The sequence below is a fragment of the Dipodomys ordii genome, unplaced genomic scaffold, assembly GCF_000151885.1.
Source record: "Dipodomys ordii isolate 6190 unplaced genomic scaffold, Dord_2.0 Scaffold3, whole genome shotgun sequence".
In the NCBI taxonomy this organism is placed as follows: Eukaryota; Metazoa; Chordata; class Mammalia; order Rodentia; family Heteromyidae; genus Dipodomys; species Dipodomys ordii.
The window spans coordinates 3,823,730-3,849,638 of NW_012267219.1; the positions used below are offsets into that span (position 1 = coordinate 3,823,730).

The window sequence follows — 25,909 nt, forward strand, 5'->3', positions numbered from 1 at the left end:
AAAAAAAAAAAAAAAAGTAAAAACAAATTATTTGCAATAAATTCAAACTTTCTATAATGTATCATGCTTTACCTGCCAATAGTTAACTTCTCAGCAGCCCATAAATCCTTAACTACTTCATTTTCTCTGCTACAAGCCTCTCAACAAGACCCAGGGAAAGAACAGAGCCGCTAAGAAAACTTCATGTACTGCATCTTTGGATGTCACTATTAGGAACTGCAATTTTCTCCACACTCTCCAAAAATAAGCAGCAGTAAGATTAAGAAAACAAACATCAATCACAATAATCAGCAGCACCAAAGACAGCTATTAATACTCCATTCACTGAAACCAGAACCAACATTCAAGAGCAGCCGCAGGGAAAGATGATGAATGTGGTTGAAAATGTGCACCTATGAAAACTGAAGAGAAACCTATTGGCATTGTTTTGGGAAGAGCAAGAAAGAGTGACCAGAGAGTGATGGAGGAAGTGAGATTGATGGACCCATCACATAAACATGTGTGGCTAGATACTAATGAAATCCTCCTTTGTATAATGAATGTGAGCTAAAAAATACAAAGCAAACAGCAAACAAACAAACAAAAAGCAGCACCAGAGGAGCCTCCACTTCCTGGATGAAGAGACTAAGGTCTGGGGAATTTAATAAAGTGAAGCAGAGCCTGAGACTGTTTTCGGTACTCTCCAGATCCAATTTCATTCTCTTTCCACTAGACCACCACAAGGCCAAAACAAAGATGAAAAAAAAAATGCTTTTAGAAAACCCTCTGTTGTCATTTGTAAGAATTAGAATGATCAGCAAACTATAGATTCAATTCTATCTACCTCAGCAGAACTGACAGCTTTATTAAAGGAGTAGAAATCTAGTCAAAACCATTATTTTGGGCAAATGAGAGGAATAAATAAAAACCAAGAGTGGGTGATACTTATACTTACCACACACAAAGCCATCTGGGCTGATGGCGAAAATACTTCTTCCTTTTAGCAGCTGAGGATGGGCACAAATAGCACTGACAAAGCTCTGAAAGTTATTCTCTGCCACCCACTGGGGCAGCCATTTCAGCTGGCAATCACACAAAAGGCTTGATGTATTTAAATGCCTGCGGAGAGTAATTACATTCAATTTGTTTTGTATGAAATGCAGATTTCTACAAGTAAACTAAACTTAAGTAACTATTAACAAAGCAAAGAGTGTGGTAAACAAATACACACCCATGCAACATACTATACGACATCTTAAAATGCAAAGAAACACCTTGCTGGATTTGCTTTCTGCCATTTTTGCTCTTATTGTCCTACATGAAGGCCAAAGTAAGACATCAAAATTCCTTACTACTGAGGCTGGGAAGGTGGCTCATGCCTGAGGCTCTGGGTTCAATTCCTTGGCACCACATAAGCAAAAACAAAAAAGCCGGAAGTGGCGCTGTGGCTCAAGTGGTAGAGTGCTAGTCTTGAGCTGAAGAGCTGAGGGACAGCGCCCAGGCCAGAGTTCAGGCCCCATGACCATATCAAAAACAAAACAAAACTACAAAATTCCTTACTACTAAAATATCACTACTATATTTATTTAGGCATCAGACTATATTTGGTCCCATAGATTGAAGTGGCAAATTCAAACAGAAAAAAAAAAAAAAAGAAAGCTCCTATTGGGTAACAAAATGAACAAATAACCAATGCCTTTGGTTTTCTGGTAGAAAAAACTAATGTGAAGAATATGCTAGACACTTTTTAGAGACATATAATTTGGGATGAAACCCTATGACAGTTTTCTCGTGGATGCTTCATTTAAAACTCAAGGGAAGAAAAGGAAAGCTTACAGTTGTTGAAGTTTCTTCATTTGGGAAAATGCGTTGCCTTGTAAAGACATGATTGCGTTGTCACTCAGGTCTCTGAAAAACAGCCAAACACACCACACAGGAAGGTAAACAACGGTCTTCTTGGGTCTTGGGACAAAGTTTGGGCCACACTACCTATCCCTACCCATACACTAAGCAAGTAGTCTGTGTGTTCAAATGCATGAATATAGGAGTTCCTGAGTAATCTCTCAGAAGAGTGGAAGAATTGGAGAGTCTTGTTATCAAAAACTCATCTGTTACAGAGATGCCAGGTCACTTCTGGTCACCATATTATTTCATTCCTAATGGCCCAATTTGTTCAACCCCATTGCTTTATTGTCTTTCTCGTACTAATTAGTTAATTATTAGTTAACTTTTCATCACAATTATAAATTTGAAAAAACGTTTTTAAAACCATTTTATTAGCATATAGTAGTTGTGGTATTTCCATATATGGTCAAAGTCACTCCCACTCTCCCTCCCCCCACCATCTTAAAGCAATTTCAAAGCTGGCACTGGTGGCTAATGCTTGTAATTATAGCTAGTCAGGAGGCTGTGATCTGGAGGATCAAAGTCCAAAGCCAACTTGGGCAGAAATGTCAGCAAGATTTTACCTCCAAAATAGCCTCAAAAGGCCAAGTTGGAGGCATTGCTCAGGTGGTAGAGCACCAGCAGAACAAGCAAGCTGAGTGAGAGGCCCTGAGTTCAAGCCCCAGTCTTACCAAATTTCAACAGGTTTCACTGTTCTATTTTCTTTTCTTTTTTGTCGGTCATGGGGCTTGAACTCTGGGCCTGGACACTGTCCCTTAGCTCTTCAGCTCAAGGCTAGCGCTCTACCACTTGAGCCACAGCGCCACTTCCTGTTTTCTGGTTTATTGGAGATAAGAGACTCATGGACTATCCTGGCTGGGCTGGCTTTGAACTGCAATCCTCAGATCTCAAACTCCTGAGTAGTTGGGGTTACAGGCGTGAGCCACCAGCACCCAGCTCACTGTTCTATTTTCGTATGTGTGTGTGAAGTACTTTCACCAGTTCATCCTGGCTTTACCTCAATTACAGACTACTTTCTATAATACACACACAAACTCCCTTAAAGTGATTTATGTACATCTATTATTTATTGTATTTATTCTTAGAGTGACTCAAAAGAAGATGGTACTACCAAGTTGTTTAGCTTGAAAGGGGAAGGTAAGAACCCATCCAATTATTTTTAACTCTAGAATTCTAGAAATCTGTGCTTTTAAACATCTGCCGAATCCTACCATACACAACTCACTAATACAAAGGTAGTAGGTGCTCAGACAAGATGTCCTTGTTAAAACAAATAAACATTCCAGGTAGGCCATTTATAAAATGACACACTACTTGAGACTGATTTTATTTTTTCACTGGCAATTATAAACAGTTTGGTTGAAAGTACTAGTCACAATGGTTAGCAATGGTTCACACTGCTGTTCTGCAGAGGTCACAGAAGCACAAGGAAACTGGAAAAAGGCAGGGAGAAACAGAAGGTAAAGAGTGAAGACAGCAGACTTGGAAGAGTCAAGAAGGGTAAAAGAAAATAGAAGTAGGGGCTGGGAAGGTGGCTCAGTGGTAGAGGGCTTGCCTTGCATGCCTGAGGCCCTGGGTTCAATTCCTCAGCACCACATAAGCAAAAACAAAAAAGCCGGAAGTGGCGCTGTGGCTCAAGTGGTAGAGTGCTAGCCTTGAGCTGAAGAGCTGAGGGACAGCACCCAGGCCCAGAATTCAGGCCCCACAACCAGACCCCCCCCAAAAAAAAGAAAGAAAGAAAGAAAAGAAAAGAAAATAGAAGTAGAGGTTAATACTCCACTGCTCCACAAATTCCACTTTTCCAGAAACAGAATGGGCTACTCGTGAACAAGCCCATTTTGGCTAGTTTTCCTTTGAAACCATAATCTGTTTTCAGGAAGTAGAACTATACTGACCCACCCTTCCAGAGCAGCTCTGAGAATCCAGCTACCAGTTTTCCTACTGCACTGTCAGGATGGCTAGTGAGCCATCTCTCTCTCCAACTAACTGGTGGAATCAGAAGATAACACACAGTGGTTTGTGGTAGCAAAGGAATCTTCCCTTTCTGTCCCCAGCAGAAATGCATATAAACCAAATGTGAATTTTACATTGTAACTTCTTCTGCCCAAGTTAACACATATGACAACTGCCAGCTACAAGCCTTCCGCAATCGATGGAACATATTACTTATTATACTGTAACTTTACTGTACCAGTGTAAGATGGATAGCCATGGTTATAAACAGTTGGTTTGCTCTTAGTCAACACACAGTGCTCAGACAGTGTTGGAGTCCTCCCAAGATTAACTAGCCTTCCTCTCTGACCAGCTGAAAATCCTCCACCCTAAATCTCACTGCAGAAGTGTGTGCCAGTAGCTCTGAGGAAGGGCAGAGATGGCAGGCTAAGGCTAAAGACATAAGGATATTGAGGGCCAAGGCAGCCTCCTTCAGTCTTCCTGTTATGGATGGAGAACAATAGGGAGAGCTACATTGTGCATTCTGTATTAAGCAAAAGCAGCAACAAAACCCTCAAAATAGTGTGAAAACCCTTCCATGTCACTATTAAGGATTGTGGGTGTTGCCTTTGATCTTTAATAGAATCAGTGAATCTTCAAGGCTTCCACCTAGTAAGAAATGAAGAAAACTACTGAATAGTATTCTCGTAAAGATTAAATGGAATGTTCTGTCTTTGTTGTCTCTCACTTTCTGTATCTATTTCTTTCTCAATAGCAAGGTGAACTTCAGGGTAACTAAATTTCTGATACTCACAGATGTTCTAATGCGTCCAGACCAGTGAAGGCTTTTTTAGTAATAGATCGAATCCGGTTTCCCTGGAGTATTCTGGGGAAAAAAGGATAAGGAAGAAAAATTACATTGGAACAGTGAATTTTGATGAGTTAGTTTAGAAGTAGAGCTCTAATTTCTCTTTAAATCATTGGTGAACAATTCTATTTTCTTCAATTAAACAATCTATCTTAAGTGTGTCCCTGTTATCTATATTTCACTAATGTGGCTCAATATGGTTTTCAAAGGATTCGCCAGAAAACCCAGCAAAAATAAGTATTCAAGAAGTTACTTTGATGGGCACTTTAACATATTCTCCTTCCAAGTCTTTTTAAAATATGAAGAAACTTTATTTCAAGGAAGAGATTACAGATAAAGCAAAGAATATTGAAAGTTTTCTCCTCTCCTCTTCCTTGGATATCTTCATTGTCAGCTTAAAACATAATCTTGTCACCTGCAAGACTCTTTTATGGCTAAACCTAAGATGCTTCGTCCTGTATTCTTGGAGTCTCCTATGGCATTATCAATGAATGCTGGGTCATTATCAATGGTCTGTAGATAATTTCTGGTGATTAAAGTTCAACCTGATGGCGGGGGAGGGGGGGGGGAGTCAAAGAGTTGAAGTTTGTATGGGCCCTCACTTTTGAATACAACTACCAAAGTCTAAACATTCAAAACTATTTAAAGTTCATATACTCAGGTACTAAAACAAGTGGGAAAAGAAGCTAATTACCATGCATACATCTTGTGACACCAGCACTCACTAGGAAGAGATGAGAAGGTATACAAACAGGATGCCACACCTACTCCTCATCTCTTACAGGTGGAGCCCCATTATGAGACAAATTATACTCACAGCTGTCTCAGTTTATCAAGCCCAGAGAAGGCGCCATTCATGTCTTCGATAGTCCATGAAATCTCATTGTTTTTCAGATCCCTAATAGAGACAAGCATTCTGATCAGAGAGAGTGTTCCAGAGACCTAAGGTCACCACCCAGGTGGCATAACATCTGTAACCAATTCCTCCTAATCCCTGCATCACCTCCACCCCCCTTTCCAAATAATGAACTTCATTTTCCAGGAGATTGCTCTTACTCTGTACTCTTCCCTCAATAACATTGTAAGGATTTGCTCCAAATCAAGACAGTTGACTCTCGGGCTCTGTGAGGTCCTCCTCGATCAAAATGACTAAATTCAGAAGGCTAGAACTTGTTTGGGAAGAAAAAAAATGCATCAAACTCGAAAGCCACGGTTCCAGCCACATAAGCAGGAGTCGCCAAGGCACACGGGCTGTCTTTCAATTCTGTTAACGCTTCCAACAGAAAACGGCACCAATTTCTGACAGGGCAAAAAAAATCAAAAGCCCATTGTGCAATGTTCAATTCACATTTGAGAGAGTTTTCAAAGGTCAATTAATTCAACTCTCTCGGTTTTTGTTTTGATTTGTTTTGTTTTTTCTCACTGGGCAGAGAACAGCTTGTGTATAGACCTCACACAATAAGCATACGTCTTCCCACACTGCTCTTTGTGTATCTTTTTGCTTGGAGTTATTTTTAATTTGTATTTTTTATAGAAGCATGAGTGGATTTAAAGTTATTTATCTCTTTAGAAGTTAGGAACGTCCCAGAAATCCTGAGAAGGGTAACTACAGTCACTCCACAATCTGATCACCAGCCTTTTTAATTCCCGTAAGAAACACATATGGATGAAATGGATCCATCTTAATCAAACTGTTCTGGGAAAGATTAAGACCCTCTTTTTGAGGCTATACACATTTCCTTAACAACAAAGGAAATCTGCTGGGAGAAAAGTGGGCACATTTAGGAACCAATTAGGTTCTGTGGATGGAGAGAAAAACGTGTAACTTACAAAGTCTTTAAACTGGAAAGCCCCCGGAAGGCACAATCAGCAATGTAGTTGACTTTGTTGTTCCCAATGGACAGGGTATTTAGTAAACTTAGACCAAGGAAGCTTGAATCATCTAACCTCGACAAGTGGTTGAAAGTTAGATCTCTGTAAAGGAAAAAAAAAAAAAAGATGTATGAAGAAAAAAAAAGCAGCTTTTATTTTTTTTCCATTCAATACAATGATCTATTTTTCTACAAGACAGGTAATAAATAAAACTGCAATAATCCTTATTTTTAAGTTCTGACTTAACAATAACTCAGGAAAACATTTCCTTTAATCTCAGTAATTTAAGAAAAAGGGAAGGACGAAGGGTAAGCAAAAACACTGTCATTATATTCAAGAACATTATATATAAAAATTGAACTATGTTAACTTGAGTATAGAAAGAGGAAAGGGGGAAAATGAGGGAGAATGACAGAAAGGGTGACACTGATCAAAACTCATTGTATTTGTAACCCAACTTATGGAATCATAACGTCTTTGTACAACTATGTAACATTAAAATAATAATGATGATAATGATGAGAAGAAGAATAATGAGAGCATGATTGCTTTTGACTCTGGGCCAGGGAAACAAAAGCAGCCAAGTTGGCTTCGATTTATCACAGCAGAAATGTGACAAGGTGGCATGTGGGGGGTGGGGAAATCCCAAAACCTGTCACCTTGGAAACATTGTTATGAAAATTTCACACATCAGTGGTAAGGAGCTCATGCTCTGCCATGATCCCTGTTCTCGAACCTGAGGAGAATGAAAAGTGACTCACAGCTCACTGAGTTTCTGGCAGAACTCCCAAGCATCAGGGCTGATCCTGTGAATGGCATTCTGACTCAGATGAAGTTCCTGCAGCATCAGTAAGCCATAAAGCCAGCCTTTGGTAATCTCGGTCAGGTTGTTATGGTCCAGCTGCCTGCATTCAGGGCAAGAATCAAAGGCAAGGAGCGAGTTCATTATCTGGTATTTTCAAAGGGCACAGATGACTGCCACCTAGCCCTTAGTCTATTGTTACTAGAGATTTAGCTTTCCAGTTCTGTTGGAGACATCAGCAAAAGGTACTATAAAGTCTTCCTCATAAATGGATATGCTCATAAATTCCAGATTATCTGAAGGAAAGCTGAAAAGCTGAATATTAAATTATAAATGAGACTGTTCATTATGAGATTTTTGACATGGTGTCTCTCACATAAGAGCTATTGAATGTTCACTGAGCTTTGAATGATCATACAGCCTAAAATAGGAACAGGGTGGCCACCACCCACCATCATTGCTTACTTACAAGATTTCCATGTTGCTCAGCCCCCAAAATGCACCATCCATAAGTCTCGTGACTCCATTTCTTTGCATTTTCAGAGACTTCAGAGCACCAAGACCTTGGAAGGTGAGGCCATCTATGTTTCTAATCTTGTTTCTGTTTAGTTCACTGTGTTGGAGATTACATTGGAACAGTTAATTTGTACAACAAATTCCGGAAATAGTAATAAAACCTATCACTGCTACAATATAGTTCATCCGAGTCAGTGTTAAAAGTTAACATAGAACATTTTAAATTTCACTAAGAAGAACATCTCTTGATTAGCAGAGAGTGGCTCTATGTCTGAAAGGCAGGGTGAATTTTTGGAATAATAAAAGGCTAACATAGTCAGGTGCTGGTAGCTGACACCTATAATTCTAGCTACTCAAAAGGCTGAGCTCTCAGGATTGTGATTTGTTTTCAATTAACCATACACATGCAAAAAAAGCCAAAGTGGAGCTGTGACTCAAATGGTAAAACACCAGCCTTGAACAAGAAAGCTTAGTTTAGTGACAGTGCCTAGCCCCAGTGCTAACACACACACAAAAAGATAAAGAATACTGATACTAGATGACACTTTAATTTCTAAACAGTAGTCCATTCAATACCATAGTACAAATTAATAGCAGCCTACAAATCAGTATTTGGTTTTAAATGACCCAAAATGAGGAAATTAGACATTACACTAATATGTAAGGTATATTCAAGAACAAAGCCATCAAAGGTATCTCTCACCTAGGTGGGTACAAAGCCTGTCACCATCTCCCCTGATTCTTTTCAGGTAGAATGCATTCTTGTAGGCAATAGTTCTCAACCTTGGCTGTACACGGTAACCACTCGGGAAGTTGTAAAAATTACTGAGGCCTGGATCTTACTCCCAGAGGTTTTAATATAATTGGTTTGGGGTGTGGCCTTGAAGCTGTGAGTTTTTTTCAATGCTCCCCAAGTCTCTATAATGTGCAATCAAGGTTGGAAGCCACTCTTGCAGGAACCTGCTCACAGATGGGTGTACCATTATTAACAAGACAGTTCTTTATAGCCACTTAGGCTATGGAAGCCTCCTGGAGTTGTGGGTATTATTGTCATAAACCATAGCTGCTGACAGCCCCCAGGATTTCTGCAGTGCCACAATGGTACCTTTGGAAGAGGGGCTTTCAATGATCATACGATTCACTCTTTTAGTAACAATCTAACGTGTCTTGTCAGCCAGTCGCTGGCATTAAGTGACAGTTGGATTTTTCCAACTCAGATCCTGTAACTCCTGCTCTCAAAGGCAAGGCTGTGGTCACAGGCTACTTCCTCTCTGTCACAGGTTAGGTTTTAGCAGAGATGGGACATGGTATCTAGGAAGCCACTCTGACTTACAGCTGCTGCAGTTGTGGCAGTTTAAACATCTTGGGTGGGATGGTTGACAGCCGGTTCCTATTCAACTTTAACACCAGGAGTGTGTTGGCCAAGTTGTCAAAATAACCAGGTTCCACAGACATGACTCGGTTGCTGTTGATATACCTGTGGAAAGTTTGAAGAGGAGCTGTCTTTCTGCTTTAAGAGACAAGCTAATGTGCATTCAATTTCTGCATTATCAAGATTCTTTGGAGAAGCTAATCATCCATGACCACCTTCAAATATTATTGTTTAGGTCCTGATGGGAAAGTTGTTAATTTTACACATATGGACTAGGAAGACAATCACTGTGCTTGCTACATCTGAAGGACACAAAAGTTTGTTGTGTAGAAGTGGAAGTGTGGCTCAAGTGGTAGCACACCAGCTTTGAGCAAATAGGCAAAGCAAAAACATAAGGCTCTGAGTTGAAGCCGCAGTACTGGTGTGCATGTGCACACTAACATGTGTGTATGTGTGTGTGTGTGGATAAATTTGTTGTGGATACATTTCCACTTTCTGTACTACTGTTAATTAACAAAAACCAGCAACAGTTTAATTTTTATTATATTTCTTCCAGTACTGGGGTTTGAACTTAGAGCCTTCCTTGTACTTGGTTACAAAGTATTCTACCACTGAAGACACAACCCCTGCCCTAACTTTCATTTTTACTTTGGGCAAAAAAAACCCTAATATTTTATAATCTAAAATGTAAGAACAAAATGAAGATTGTGGCTCTTCAGTCCCAGAGCAAATTTCAAATCAATGAGAAAGTTTCATTTTTGGTCCATCAACAATAACATGTTTAAAGTTTTCTTGTTTTCTTTTTTGTTAACATAATATTTTCATTACAGATGAAAATTTTGGCAAAGAAGTGTTCACTTACAGAAACTTGAGTTGCAGGGGTGGAAATGCACCTTTCAGCTCTGAAATATTATTGCTGCTCAGGTCCAAAGTTTCAAGGGACTGAAATAGTTTGAGACGTTCAGGAATTATCTCAGAAATCCTGTTGCCAGCCCTGGAATTAAGGAGACAGTCTAGATAATGACATTCATGATACCACAAATGGAAAAGGGGGGAAAAATCTTTTATTTCTAACTGGGTCTTTAGAATTATGGAACATTTGAGTGATTAAAACAGTACTTTTCTAAGTGAAACAGAAATATCATGGCCACTTCTGATGTATTCATTGGCTCCTAAGTCATGGTATTAGAATATATGAAAAGCAGTTCTACATGAAGTGGAGATAATCTTTAGCAATGACTGCTTGAATGCTAGGCACTTAAAGACTACTGCTTGATTTTTCTTTAGGCTACTTTTCTGAATAGTTGTTCTCATTTTACTAAATGGATAATGAAATGCCCAGCATCCAGTGGGCAAATCAGGAACTGATGAAATAATTTCTTGTTCCTTTCCCCTTGATTTCTAATCTTAAGTCTTCTATTGAAAAGTACCCACATCTTCAGTGTAAAAGATCTGGACATAGTCATCAAAATAGGGCTGAAATAGGTTCAAGAGATCTGTTCTTTTAACATGTTTCAATGCATTGCCAGAGGCTTCTGGAGCAGTAGAAATATCCCAGGGTTTGGGTGGATTATAAAGGTGTCACACTAAGAGCACATCAGTCTAATCCCTGGACACAGATTAGGGTATGTTTGACATTAGCAGTTATCAACAATAGACTACAGCCACTAGCCATGTGTACTTTTTAATTTAAATTATAGTAAATGTTATCTAGGCATTGTGCACACATCTGCAATCTCAGCATTTGAGAGGCAGAGGCAAGAGGATTTCAAGTTTACATCCAACCTGGATTATATGATGAAACCCAGTCTACATGATAGGCAGATGATGTATACCTAGGTAGGTAGCAAGGTAGATTTAGATTTTAGACTATCTGATAGATACATTAGAATTCAGTTCCTTAAGTTGCTCAGTTACAGTAGCAACATTTTAGGAGCTCAATTGCTACACGTACCCAGTAGATAGCACAGTACAGATTCCTATTGCTAATAGCCTTCAAATAGGGGAAAACGAGAATATTTTAAGAGAAAGATCATGTTAAATCTCTTTCGGGGAATGTGAGGTAGTGTGATCTGAACTCAAGACCTTGTACTTGCTAGGCAGGCACTCAATACTTGAGCCATGTCTCTATCGTTTCTTTGCATCCATTATTTTGGAAATAGGGTCTTGCTTTCTGTCCTGGACCTCGATCTTTCTGTTTTACACTTTTCACTGTAACTGAAATGATAGGTATCCACCATCACACAGAGTTCTTTATTAGTTGAGATGGTCACACAAACATTTTATCATTGGGTCTAGCCTGGAACTTTGATCCTCCCTATATCAGTCTCCTGAGTAGCTAGAATTAAAGGCATAAGCCAGTGAGCCTTGCTTCAAAGCAGTTAAAAGGATATCAACACAACAGCTCAAAGGAAAAATGTAGTATTCATTGACCATTGTGTTAGAAAACAGTAGTTAAACTGAGATATTAGCCATCTTAATTGTCATCTTCAATCTGATAGCCCAGTCGTCCAAACTTTGCTTTGCATCGAGTCAGCCATGGCCTCTGATTCTGGCCAGTGTCTCCATGTGGATTCCCCAATGTACTAACTCCTTGATCTAATTGTGAGGTATGGGGGGGGGGGATGATGTGAGAGGGATAATTAGTCAGTTTCTAGGTCTTGGAGATGGATTCAATCCATGTGGAAAGCCATGGGGCTTTAGAATCAGAGAAAAATAACCTGTTAAAGCAGAAAATCTGGGAAGATAATAGTCCTTTTATAAATCTTAGTGAGGTCTTCTCTTCACAAGAAGGAAGAATCTGCATATTCTAAGTGGAACTCTGTAACTTATACAAGTCACACACTGCTGTTTCTAGGTATGGTCTTTTACTTACCAAACAAGATTAGATATATTTCATGATTGTATTTCTCTTGGAAAATATCTCCTCTCTCTCCCCCTCTCCTTCCCTCCTTCCCCCCCTTTCTCCAAAAGCTAGCTAGATTTCTTTTAATTTTTTAATATATATTTTTATTGTAAAGATACTGCACAGAGGGGTTAGAGTTACATGAGTAAGGTAATGAGTACACTTCCTATTGAGCATTGTTACCCCCTCCTTTGTTATCCCCCTACCATCCCTTCCCGCCCACCTCCCAACTCCTCCCTCCCCCGCTCCCAAGTTGTAAAGTTCATTTTCAATATAGTGTCTTGTGCATCTCATTGTTACAATGGGTCAGCCTATATCCTTATTTCAGCATTTTGTGATTTCTATTCCCCTCCCCAATTAGGAAAACGTATATACAAGATGCAGGGCACCGGAATCAAATACAGTAAGAACAGGGGTTATACCATGGGGGAAGAACATACCAAAGAAACAGAAAAAAATCACATAGTACATTAAAAGAAACAGCGACAAAGATAAAACCTCTTGTGTCCCTTGTGGTTCATTTAGCTTAGCATCATCTTATATGGTCAAATGTACATAGCTTTTGACCTTTTCTACTTGTCTAGTAAGATTATCCTAGATATTTACTAATTATTGCAAAAATGGAAACCATGGGACCTATGTTTCTTTGGGCCTGGCTTAGCTCACTTAATATAATTTTTTTCCAAGTCTTTCCTTTCCTAACAAATGGGGCGGTGTCATTCTTTATGACGAGGCATAGAATTCCATGTGTATATATATATATATATATATATATATATATATATATATATACACACATATATATATACATCACATTGATATATAATCACATGTTTACTAAGTCCTTTTTTAAATATTTTATTTATTTATCATAAAGGTGATGTACAGAGAGATTACTGTTAGATAATTCAGGTAAAGAGTACATTTCTTTTTGGACAATGTCACCCTTTCCTCGCTCTCTCCCAGTTTTTTCCCTCCCATCCCCACCTACAAGTTGGTCGTATAGTTCATTGTCACACAGTGTGTAGTGAATACCACTGCTGCATTTGTTCGTCCTTTGTCCCTCCATTTCTGTGCCCCCTGCCCCTCCCAAAGATAGGTAAATGAACAAACAAGACTGAAAGAAAAGAAAACAAAACAAAAAAAATAAAACAAAGAAGAAACCTCTTGTTGCCATTTCCTGGAGTTCATTTCAATAAGTACTATTTTATATGATCAGATGCACATAGGCATCACACCTTAAGTGATCCTCTCCTTTTGGTCTCACTGGAAGTCACCCATCTCCCCCCAACTCAAAAGGTTCCTGAGTCAGGTGTTCCGGGGCTTTCTCACATAGCATGGGCACTGCCAGTCTTCTGGCACAATGCACACATCGTCAATGCAGGGGTAGAGTTTTATCTCTGTGTTGGAATGGGTATGTAATCTAATATTGAATATAAATTAGGTACCCCCCAGCCATGTGCTAAACACTTTTTATATATTATGCCAAAATAATTTCTCTAGATTAGGTGTGATTGATAAATTAAAAATCAGGCATCCAAAGTTTTTCATTTGCTTTTGCATCACCTCCCGGAGTAAGACCAGGTTGATTCCAAAATGCAATCCCTGAAGGTTTATGGCATATAAAATAAAAAATCAACAGTATTTTGGCAACTATGTTCTTAACAGATATGTACCTCCTGAAAAGTCTGCTACATCTCAGTCAAAAACAGACAAACAAAAAAAACTGAGCTTCTGGTTTCAGAAATGGGAATCCATCACGGCTCAGGAAACCACCATCATGCCAACATTTAAGGAAGAAAGCGGGGTTCCCTCCTACTTTGGGGGGTGAGGAGAAAGATGGGTCTTCAAGGATTTCTGGGTGTTCCTTACCCACCAGAGTTACAAAGCTGATTTCCTGAATACTAGCAAACATCTCGGTGCTGTTTTGTCCATGAGCAAGAAGAGTGGGGTAAGAATGAGGAAGTTCATTCTATATTTCGACAACACTTCTCTAGATTATTATTAAAAACCCACAGTGTATTACTTTTGAGGGATGTAGAGTGATTGTCTTTTGCTGATTTTTGAAATCCCAGTCTGAGTGTCTAACTCCCTTTCGAAAAGTAAGCCTACACAAGGTTGACAAACACAGACAATGTATATCTTAAGAGCCTGACTTTCATAATAATAGAGTTAGCAATGCAGTCTTGTGTATAAGTCCCAAGTTATCAGGGCCCTCGGATTCCATTAAAATTGTGCAGATTTTGTTTAGAGTCAAGTCAGCCATGACCTTTGATGCTGGCCATTGCCCACATATGGATTCGCCAGCGAACCAGCTCCTTGATCTAGCTGTGAGGTTTGCAGGATACAGGGAAGACAATTAGTCAATTTCTAAGTCCTGGAGATGACGAATTCAATCCAAGAGCAAAGCCACAAGGCCTTAGGGTCAGGGTTTTGTGGGTTCAGCAAAACCACGCTTGCAGGGGCAAAATTTTTCTTTTAAATACATAAGCCAATGTTTGCATTACCAGGATATCCTCCCACAAACAGTGGAGAAACCCACAAGTGTCCAAGTGCCTGCCTTCCCAGCCCCTGCCCTGTCCTACCACAGTGCCCTCCAAACTCTCCATCTGGCTTTGCCCCCTGCCCCCGCCTCCCAAGCTGTCTAAGGCAAGCCAGGATGGCTACCTTTATACCGTATTTAACAACAGAAAGAAAACACTCAAGTTATAAAATTATTTTAGTGATAATTGGAGCTAGTTATTTTCTTGGGGGGAGGGGAGGGGGCGGGGGAGAGGAGATGCACAGGTGTCTCCTATCCCTCCTATTGGGCTGCAAGGGACATACCTGACCATCTACTCTGGTTTATACATGCGTTTGTTTATAAGGTAATTATGAACAAGGTATTAAAACTGCCAATTACTCTGTGACGAATAAAATTTTCCTTGCAGTGAAAGTATGCTCCAGCCAAAACCCAGCAATTTCCTGAACTGCACACCTCCTAAATTGCTGTGTGAAAGCATTCACTTATACAGGAGGCACGCACAGTGCAGTCTTTGTCAGCTCTGCCTTCCAGCACAAAAAATCCCTTACACCTATCAGAATAATAGCTCCTGTATCGCAATAAATAAATAAATAAATAAATAAATAAATAAATAAATGTAAATCCGTCCTAATGGAACTGAATTAAACCCAAATGCCATTCTTCAGGAGCTCTTAGACCAACTGGTAAATAACCACCTGATAGGTACCAGTTTAAAATTAAAATAATAATAATAACGAATCTGCTATATGTCAAAAAAGACGGGCCAAAAAATGGGGATAATTACAGAAAAAGTAGACTTAAAAAGCTCTGCCATCGGGATGAACTCTCAGAATAAATGTATTTTGTCCAGTGTGTCACAATCAGTAAGTTCTAGAAGACAGAGACCTGATTCTGTGGCAGCTTTCCTTTTCTTCCAAAAATGGATAAATGCCAAAATTGATTGACACATTAAAAAGCACTGCAGCTGATTAATTGTTTGGGGGCAGAAAGGTGCAACAACTTGAACCACAACAACTAGACCGTCGAAATCTGTGTGGATACTTTTTTCTGTAACTTCAGTTATACAGAAATGCCATTTTTCCATTGTGGAGAAATCATAACACTCAGCAAGCATTAGGAGGTGTCTAGCCCTCATGCAAATCCAGTTTAAGCGACAAGGAATATTTTGGTCTTCTCTGTTTGTTGATAGTACAGGGAGTTCCATGGTCAAATCACTGCTGAGGTGAAATATAATTAGTCTCTTGCGGACAAACAGACCTGGGGGCTTGGTTGGTGGGGAATGTGGACGGTTGGTTCCTTCAGGCTTCTAAGAGGCCACAGAGAAAACCAGAGCCCTAGGTATTTTAGCCTTAGCTCTGTAAGTCCAACCACAATAGCTTCACTTTGTTGTCACCTTGGCCAGCCAGCCAATTTTGCCAAATATCTTTTCAATGTTAGAGGCAAGCATGGATTCGCATCTTTTAGTCTAAGGATGCTTACTTGGAGGGTGTTGGAGGGAAATCTAGTCACGAAGAAGACAGACATATCTTTGACCTTATCTGCAGTCAGAGAGAAGAGCAGGCAAATGAATGGGAGAGGCCAAAAGGGTGGCAAATTCCCTTAGTAGCAGGGAAGAGAGAGCAAAGGCTGAAGAAAGGAGAGGCACATGGAGGAGAATGGGAAGAATAAGGAAGTCATTGAACCCTTCCACAGGAATGAGAGGCAATAGGAAGATCCAAGGACTCTGCTTGCAAGGGAGTACACTTGCCGTGTACTAAGCAGAAGCAAACGCATGGTCAGGATTCAGGTAAGTGAGTTAAAGCCAGGCTTCTTCCCTTCCAGGAAATGAAGTAATGCCTTCATAGCTGGAGTATATCTACATTACACATTGGTAGAGATAGGCAAAGCACGAAGCTTGGGAGTAAGGGAGAAGTCACATGGGGTCGGGGAAACCATGCTAGGCCCTGGCTTTCATTTGGGGTTAACTGTAGAGAGGGATCTGAGGTTTTTTAATGTGGTGGAATGATACTTCTCATGTGTACAATCAAATAACCTGCTCTAGGAACAGTGGCTAAGAAGTGGGTGGAGGGCACATGGATGTACCAGGTGGGAAGCTACTGATTTGACGCCAAAGACAAGATGGGACAATGGTACCAGGGCATCACCCTACCCGTGGCCTCCTGATGGCACCCTGAGCTTTTCCTCTCCTACATACAGGCCAGGTTTCTCAAGTGCTGGTCTCATGGACAAGTTCGGCTTGCCAAGGAGTTACTTCCTTGTGTTCTGTCCCTTTCTTTGTGATTTGTGTTTCAAGTAGGAGACCCCTCCTGAAGCCTGGCATGCACACTAAGAATTCCCTCTGGCTCAGAGCAGTTCAACACAAGCATTTTCCAGTGTCTGTAATCGCTAGGAAAATGGGTAAAGGTGTCCTTGTCATGGATCAGACGTGCTCACTTGCTCTGATATTCTGAACATCTGTTCTGCATGTAGACACTACCTTCATGAGAGTCAAATGTGATGAATAGGGGTTAGTGCTAGGACCGCTCGATAAAAAGAGGATTGGTCCTGCTGTTGACTCACTGTGACCTCCAGAAATCCCAAGTAGTTCAAAAACCCTCACACACTCTGAAACAGTGCGCGTTTATGTCCAGAAGTGGAAAGGAGAACCAGATTGGAATATTCTTTGCTTACTAGTAAGGGATCCAGAATATCCGGGGGGAGGGGGGGAGGGGATTGCTTTTATTTATTTATTTTTAATCACAATGAAATTGAAATTCCTGAGCCAATCAGGCCTTTGGTTGTTTTTTTTTTTTTTTTTTCTGGTCATAGGGCTTGAACTCAGAGCCTGGATGCTGTCCCTGAGCTTTTTTTGCTCAAGGTGTGCTCTACCACTTTGAGCCACAGTGCCACTTTCAGTTTTCTGGTGGTTCATTGGAGAAGAGTCTCTTGGACTTTCCTGCCCAGGCTGGCTTTGAACCACGATCCTCAGATCTCAGCGTCCGGAGTACCTAGGATTACAGGCATGAGCCACTGGCACCCAGCAGGCTGTTGGCTCTTGATGAACAAGATACATCCATCAATAGTCTTAAGTATCTCCTATCTATTGCATATAACAGGCAGCTCAAAGTCTGGCTTGGTGATATGAAAAGATGTGCAGATTTGGCCATTCACGGAAACTATGTGCATGATGCATTTTTCCTTTTTGAGAGGTTACATGCATTGAAATTTAATTTAAAAAATTTTTAATTTAATTTTTTTTGGGGGAAAGGGGCTTGAACTCAGGGCCAGGTACTGTCCCTTCGCTCTATCGCTTAATATTAGTGCTCTACAATTTGAGCTATGGCTCCACTTCTGGCTTTTTGGTGGCTAATTAGAGATAAGAGTTTCACTGACTTTCCTTCCCAGGCTGGCTTTGAACTGCAATCCTCAAATTCCAGCCTCCTGACTATCTAGGATTACTATGCTTTATATGTTTGTAGTGCTCTATCTTTTTATGATCATTCTGATCATATCCCTTCAGTCCAACTCAACTACTTCAACCAACAATTGCTGAATCTGTGGTTGCTCCACACAGCCATCATGCAAACATACTAAATATATTTATAACCCCTGCCACACACAAATATCTTGCAAGTGGCTAGCTGAGCACCACTGATAACGACATCGCAAGTTATTAACAAAAACATTACACCTGGGCAGCAGTGACTCATACCTATAATCCTAGCTACTCAACAGGCTGAGAGCTGAGGATCCTAGTGTGAAGCCAGCCTGGACAAGAAAGTTCAATGAACCACCAAAAAGGCAGAAGTGGAGGTGTGGCTTAAATGGCAGCATGCCAGAAATAGCAAAAAAGATGAAAGGACAGCACCTAGACCACAAGTTCAAACCCTAGTAGCAGTGCGTGCGTGCATGCGCACGCATACAGACACACCACACACACAAAAGGAAAGAAGGGAAGAATGGATTAAAGAAAATATTACAGGGGCTGGGAAGGTGGCTCAGTGGTAGAGCGCTTGCCTCACATGCATGAGGCCCTGGGTTTGATTCCTCAGCACTACAGAAGCAGAAAAAGCTGGAAATGGCACTGTGGCTCAAGTGGTAGAGCGCTAACCTTGAGCTGAAGAGCTGAGGGACAGTGCCCAGGCCCAGAGTTCAGGCCCCACGACCGGAACCCCCCCCAAAAAAAAGAAAAAGAAAGAAAGAGAAAAAAAGAGAAAATATAACATTGTACAAACATACTACCATGCCCACCCCCCCCCAAAAAAATAAAACAATGTTTCCTGAGCTTCCTTTCCAAATGACTGGCTGGAATACCTAATACCCCATAATATCAGGCTTTTTAAAACAGAGCAAATGAAGAACTTCTCACAAACAGATAAAAATAAACTGTCTCTGCTCATCTCTTTGCTAAAAAGATAATTAGGAAGTTTCATTAAAAGAACACACATGTTACACATGTTTAGACTCGTCCACTAGGACTGGGGCATCAAAGACTAAAGCCAACTGTGGAAATTCCTAGAGGAGACAGAATCTTGATGAACAACTAATGATACTAAGGATCAAATGAGCCAAGGTGTTAGGAGCAAAGAGCCTTAGTTCCTTCTACCTGAAAGTCAGGTAAATATGAAATATAATTATCTTCTGGATCACAAACAGGATAGAGATGGCTACCACACAGTATTTTAATCCACAAGTCCTGGAATAATCAAGGCCCTATTCAAGTGCCAGTTTTAACACATGCTAAAAATGAAAAAGAAAAAAGAAATGTAGGTCAAAAGCCCATTCATACCACATACAAAACAACCTTTCTTTGATCCCCAAGTCAAAATTCAATTTAGTCCTCTACATAAACAATTTAAAAGCAAACACTGGAAGACAACATAGGGTAAAGATGCCGAGAAGAGAGCTTAAACTGAAATAACTTAGCTTCTGTACAATAAGAAGCAACTCTTCTTGTATGTGACAAATTTAACATTTCTTTATTTTTCTCCTCCTTGTGAGGCAGAAGCCTTCCAGAGACATTTGTCCAGGTGAGACCACACTCATGAGAATCTCCACTCACCTGTGATTCCCTTGTGAAACCACTGAGATAACCACTAATTAACTCATCTTTGCTTTCCCAGAACTCAGCATTGAATGAATGAGTTTAATACAATTGGACAATCTCGACTAGCTCTGAAACTCACAAACAGCTTGAGACGGCCCTAGAAAGATGTACTGGAACCTGGACTATGTTGTCTGTACATCAGAAAACAGCGTACCCCATACAGCTGTCAGGAAGAGAAGTAAACTATAAACTGGGGTTCCTTCACATGAAGCAACTTGCTAAAGGGAAGATCTCACTGATAAAATAATTCCAACTGTAGTTGCTCAGAGAGGATGTTATCCTATTCCTGGCCCTAGGTCATTTACTACATTTCTCAGATCTATTACACTTTCTCACCTGTAGATGGAGGGAGATAGAACCGGAAGATGGAGAGAAATGAAATGGAATGATTCTTCCCACCTCCAATGCTTTGGGATCCTAGATCTGAATAACAAACCCCATATATGGCACTATTTGCTATGGAGCTTCACATAACTGAATCACATATGAAAACTGCAGCTTCTCCCAGAGCTTGGCCTGCCTTTCTTTTTTGAGGGGGAAGGGGTGGGGAGGTCTTTCATCTCTCCCCTGTTTTGGTGTCCCTGCACCCAGTCCTTGTCTCTCTGGGTCAACTCTCTCCTTCCCCGCTGTCTCTGGGTGTCTTTTCCTATGTTTTACATGGTGACTTGATTGTTAGAAGCCTCATCAGAATTCTGTTGACTGATGGATATGTAGAATATAGTCACAAATTTTTTTTCTAAATGATTTTTTTTTTGGTCAGTCATGGGGCTTGAACTCAGGGCCTGGGTGCTGTCCCTGAGCTCTTCAGCTCAAGGCTAGCACTCTACCACTTGAGCCACAGTACCACTTGTGGTTTTTTGGTGGTTATTTGGAGATAAGAGGCTCATGGACCTTCCTGCCTGGGCTGACTTTGAACCATGATCCTCAGATCTCAGCCTCCTCAGTAGCTAGGATTACAGGCATGAGCCACTGGCTCTCAGCTGACTTTTTTTTAATTGTTCTACATTTTTTTATTGTGATTGTAAAGTTGATATACAGAAGAGTAACAGTTACATGATTCAGGTAATGAGTACAATTCTTTTTGAACCATGCCTCCTCTTCCCTCACTCTCTCCCAGTTTTTCCCTCCCATCCCTACCCACAAGATGTACAGTTCATTTTCTATGTAGTATCTAGTGAGTATCACTGTTGTATTTGTTCACCCTTTGTTCCACCTTTTCTGTGCCCCCTCTTACCCTCCCAAGTACAAACAAACTAATAAGACAATAAGAAAACAAAAACAGCAACAACAGCAGCCAAAAATATTTCTTTTTTTTTTTTTTTGGTCAGTTGTGGGACATGAACTCTGGGCCTGGCACTATCCCTCAGCTCTTCAGCTCAAGGCGAGCGCTCTACCACTTGAGCCACAGTGCCAATTCTGGCTTTTTCTACTTATGTGGTGCTAAGGAATTGAACCCAGGGCCTCATGCATACAAGGCAAGCGGTCTACCACTGAGCCACCTTCCCAGCTCCCCCTCCAAAAAAATATTTCTAGAAAGTATTTTTAAATAACACACTAAAGGCAGTTCACTGGTAAGCCGGGCAGGGTTATGCATACTTATAATTACAGCCCTTGCAAGGCTGAAACGGGAAGATCAAAAGTTCCAGGTCAGCCCAGGCTAAGAGTGATAACCTTTTTCCAACATCTAAACAAACAGAACACCTCACTGAGGACCACGCATGCCGTGGACTTGGCTGGGGGTGAGGCTAGGAAAGGACTTGCTTTATGATGGAATGTCAGTTTCCCGGGGTCCTCAACGTGTCCCTAGTCAGGGGGATGTAAGAATGGCAGTTCTCTGAGAAGTCTAACAGGGAGTAAGTCAGAGGGTAGATATCGTCTCTAAGATCTGGATTTCATTTCCTCTAAAATGTCCTCAATCCCACCAATTCCAGAGACTTTTTGGTTCTCATGCTTCTGGAAGTACATGCACAGACCTCGTCTTAGGAGAAGGATGGTCGGTCATGAGGTTTCAAGTTTGAGAGGAGGAATGTGGAGGTCAGGTTTCTTCTTTTGAAAGAATTTGAACTAATCCCCTGTTTTCAGTCCAGCTCTGTACTCCTGCTGTTAGAGGTTTTGAATTCCTGAGACACTCTGATGGTTTGTACACACACACACACACACACACACACACAAGGGCATGTACACAATCACATGGTTGGATTTTTTTTCCAGTCAACTCCATTTCTGCTCTTTGTCTGACTCTCTCTGTGTCTTTCTTTTGCTCTGGTTCTTAGGCTTCTACTCAAGGCCTGGGCACTTGGCTTTTTCTGCTCAATGCCAGTACTCTACCACTCAAGCCACAGCTCTATTTCCAACTTTTGGTAAGTTAATTGGAGATAAGAGTCTCACAAGGAGCTAGGAATATGGCTTAGTGTTAGAGTGCTTGCATAGCATGCATGAAGCCCTGGGTTCGACTCCTCAATACCACATAAGCAGAAAAGTGACGCTGTGGCTCAAAAGAAGCTCAGGAATAGTGCCTACGCCCTGAGTTCAAACCCCAGGATTGGCAACAACAACAACAAAAAAGTCTCACAAACTTTCCTGCCCAGGCTGGCTTTGAACCATGATCCTTAGATCTCAGGCTCCCAAGAAGCTAGGATTACAGGTGTGAGCCACCAGAGCTGGCCCACCTTCTCTCTTTCAAGTCAGCTACTACTTATTCCATTACTTGCAAAATTTTTACAGCATCTTTCATTTGGGCTCTATCCTATCTCTGTTCTTTATTTTCCCTTTGTTCCTGATTACTATACTTTAAAAAATTATTTACTTTCTTTTTAAGGGTGTTTAGAAGGAACAGAATGAAATGAATGTACTCAGTCCATAGTAGGAGGTCTTCAGTAGCAATTCAACCAAACACTAGTTTTTCTTTAAAAATCCAAATAAAGAAACCTTCCTTTAAAAAAATCTACCCTTACTTGTTTCTTACTGAAAAAAAAATCACTCCACTCAGATTCGTATGTATGGGATTTTATTACCCCATCAGAAGCATTTTCACTTATAATGATAATATAAACCAGAAAACATTGCTATGAACGCAGTAAGCTAAAACGACTTGATTTCATTATCTCAGGTGGTTTTATGAACCATGGGAACAGCACAGTCACTACATTTCTTGATTTCATCTTTATGAACAAGACACAGAAAAGGTGGTGATGATGGTCACATATGCAGGTGTGCTCACACCTTTGACCCGACTCAAAGGTTGACACTGAATTCTACAGAGTTCTATATCACCACAGAAAGTACTGTTGGATAGGACAGGTCAAAACCCCCAGGCCATGCAGGAAATAAGCAAGACGGACAAGAGGACAGAAGGCTGTCAGCAAACCGGACTGATTATCTATCTATCTATCTATCTATCTATCTATCTATCTATCTATCTATCTATCTATCTATCTAATATTTGTGCTGGTCCTGGGGCTTGAACTCAGGGCCTGCGTACTGTCCCAGAGCTTCTTTTGTTCAAGGCTAGTGCTCTACCACTTTGAGCCAGAGCACCACTTCTGGATTTTTTTTCCCTTTTTTTAGGGGGTAGTTTATTGAAGGTAAGTCTCATGGACTTTCCTGCCTGGGCTGGCTTGGAACCGTGATCCTCAGATCTCAGCCTCCTGAATAGCTAAGATTACAGGTGCAAGCCACTGGCACCTGGCTAAACCTGACATTTTAATACCTATAAGTAGTATGATGCCTGAATGGGAAGGGAGTTGTCCTCCTCCCCCCTCAGAATGATGGGACACCAGAGAGAGGCTGTGGGAAGGCAGCGCTCAGCTTAACATACAAGCACACTAGAAGTTATGGCAATTAGAACTCTGGAGAGTCCTATTTCCCCAAAAGGAGCATTTCGTCCCTGGAAGTGATAAAGAAGAGAATGGTCAGATACATCTCTTCCAATTTCAGGCTATTAGGATTGAACAAAGACACACGAAACTAGTAACCAAAAATGGCTTACATAACATAGCAAACCATTTCTACTTCCTTCCACATTTTCTTTGATACTTAATGGACACTGTAAGACCAACAGATGTATACAATGAAGAGAATGCTTCCAAGTCTGTAAACACACTTTTGCCACTGCAGAATACTTTCTTCTGTCTTAAGCTAACCCCTACATGATATCACACCCACAATCAATTATAAAAGCCATCTTATTTTTCCCACATATATGCTCACTTTGACTCTATTCTATAATGTATTTGTCTCATTGCAAAAAAAAAACCCAAAACTAAAGTTGTTCATACCCAGTAAAAGTGACAGATCACAAGTGTTTATCACGTTTATATAACAGATCACAAATATTTTTTCCAATCACGTGTTTATCCTCTGCCATATTTTAACATACAACATGAACATCACCTAACCCACTCATCTTGCCTTCGATCTTGACTTCTCTATCTGGTAGCTACAGATATACAAAGAGAGAGAGAGAGACAGCCAAGAAGGTGATGTTTAGTGCTCCAAAGGAGGTGCTTATTTTTATAATTGCCTTTCCTTTCATGTTTTGAATTTAGCACACCAATAACTTTCAGGCAAAGAATGAAAGCATGCTATTGGTTAGAACTGTGTTTCATTGTTTTGGTGTCTCCCAAACTAGAGGTCTCAACCTCATGCCCTGTGGCAGCCAGTGAAGACACTAAAATAAGGAGGAGAAGGAAAAGTAACTAGACTGGAATAGAGAGGCACGTTGGATCTTGCTGCCCCAATTATGAAAAGCTACTGACTGTAACTTTGTTTTGTCTGTCTTGGCAGAACAAACCTTACTTAGTATTCTGGTAGGAGTTGTACCTGATACTTCAAAGTACTTCAAAATGGTTATTACTAAGCCGAAGAAGAGTTATGTACAAACGCTGATAATGCAGGCATTCCCGTGACAAGCTGTTATTGAAGGTCAAGTTCAAGGGACTGGAGGAAGAGGTCACTTTTATGGGCTGTCAGAAATACCAATGGAAGAAGTTACCCTGTGGGTCTCTCTGTTAAAATTACTGTTACTTTGGAAAAATCCAAGTTTTATGAATTAAGTGGAAATGTTTTGCATGTGAAGAGGCAGCAATAGACCAGGTAACTTGTTATATTAACTTATCCATCCATCTATTCACTCACTTCTTTCTCCATCTAGCAAGCGTAATACAATGTGTTGAACAGTGTGCTACATATTAGGACTCCAGCAGGCACAAAATCAGACATGATCTCAGCTTTTCTGAAGTTTCTTTATGGTAGGGGAAATAGACATCGAATAATCACAAATATATAATTAAGCTGTGATTGTTTATATGATGATAATGATCATTATAATAAACGAGATTAAGAATGTGAAAGCAAAACCTAAGTCTGATTTGGGGGTAGAATCAATTCTATCGATCAGGGAAAAACATATGCAAGGATTTCTGGGACCAGGCCCATCTCTAGACCTAAGGAATGCTTCCAGAGAAAGTTCAATGAGAAGAGATGCTCACTATTGAGTCATTAAAAGGATTTTGCTCCTGATCTAAGAGCCTCAGGGAAAACACTGAGGACTCTTAAAGAGCCATGGGAATGATGGCAAATTGCTGTTTCCAATTCAATTATTCTAAATTGAGAATTCAAAACCTTAGTTAGGTTTACATTCTGGAGATGGGCTGGTTTTATGATCAAATGTAAATTTAACAGTGTCACAAATACAGCTCTGTGTATAGTAAATTCTTGTGTGAAAGTCATATACAAGCATTTAAAAATCCAATAAACCTATTATTAAGATTTAAAAAAAATTGTTGTTGGTTGTGGGGCTTGAACTCAGGACTGGGGCACCGTCCCTGAGCCTCTCTGCGCTCATTCTACCACTTGAGCCCCAGTGCCACTTTTGGTTTTTGAGTGGTTAATTGGAGATAAGAATTTCATGGGGACTTTTCTTCCTGGGCTGGCTTTGAACCATACTCCTTTGATCTCAGCCTCTTAGTAGCTAGAACTACAGATGTGAGCCACCAGAGCCTGGCTACTAAGATGATTTATGTGTTGAGATGTTTTATTTTGTTGAGACTTGCAGTTCATAAGCTTACTTCTCTCACATACAACAGTGTGTGGCTGACATGTAGTGGCCAAGGCTACATGATTCACCTGTACCAGGATGAGTTTTTCA

The 25,909-nt window shown here is 40.5% G+C and overlaps 1 protein-coding gene across 1 annotated transcript in view; it reads right to left on the reverse strand.

Annotated features, from left to right (window-relative positions):
- Lrig3 (leucine-rich repeats and immunoglobulin-like domains 3) overlaps positions 1-25,909 on the reverse strand; it is a 55,038-nt gene that overhangs the window by 13,543 nt on the left and 15,586 nt on the right. Inside the window, exons 4-12 of the mRNA XM_013019687.1 lie at positions 10,109-10,240; positions 9,208-9,351; positions 7,828-7,971; positions 7,318-7,461; positions 6,515-6,658; positions 5,502-5,582; positions 4,631-4,702; positions 1,816-1,887; positions 935-1,098 (exon numbers count right to left, since the gene is read on the reverse strand). Coding sequence (XP_012875141.1) covers positions 935-1,098; positions 1,816-1,887; positions 4,631-4,702; positions 5,502-5,582; positions 6,515-6,658; positions 7,318-7,461; positions 7,828-7,971; positions 9,208-9,351; positions 10,109-10,240 — 1,097 coding nt within the window. The remainder of the gene's footprint in view (positions 1-934; positions 1,099-1,815; positions 1,888-4,630; positions 4,703-5,501; positions 5,583-6,514; positions 6,659-7,317; positions 7,462-7,827; positions 7,972-9,207; positions 9,352-10,108; positions 10,241-25,909) is intronic.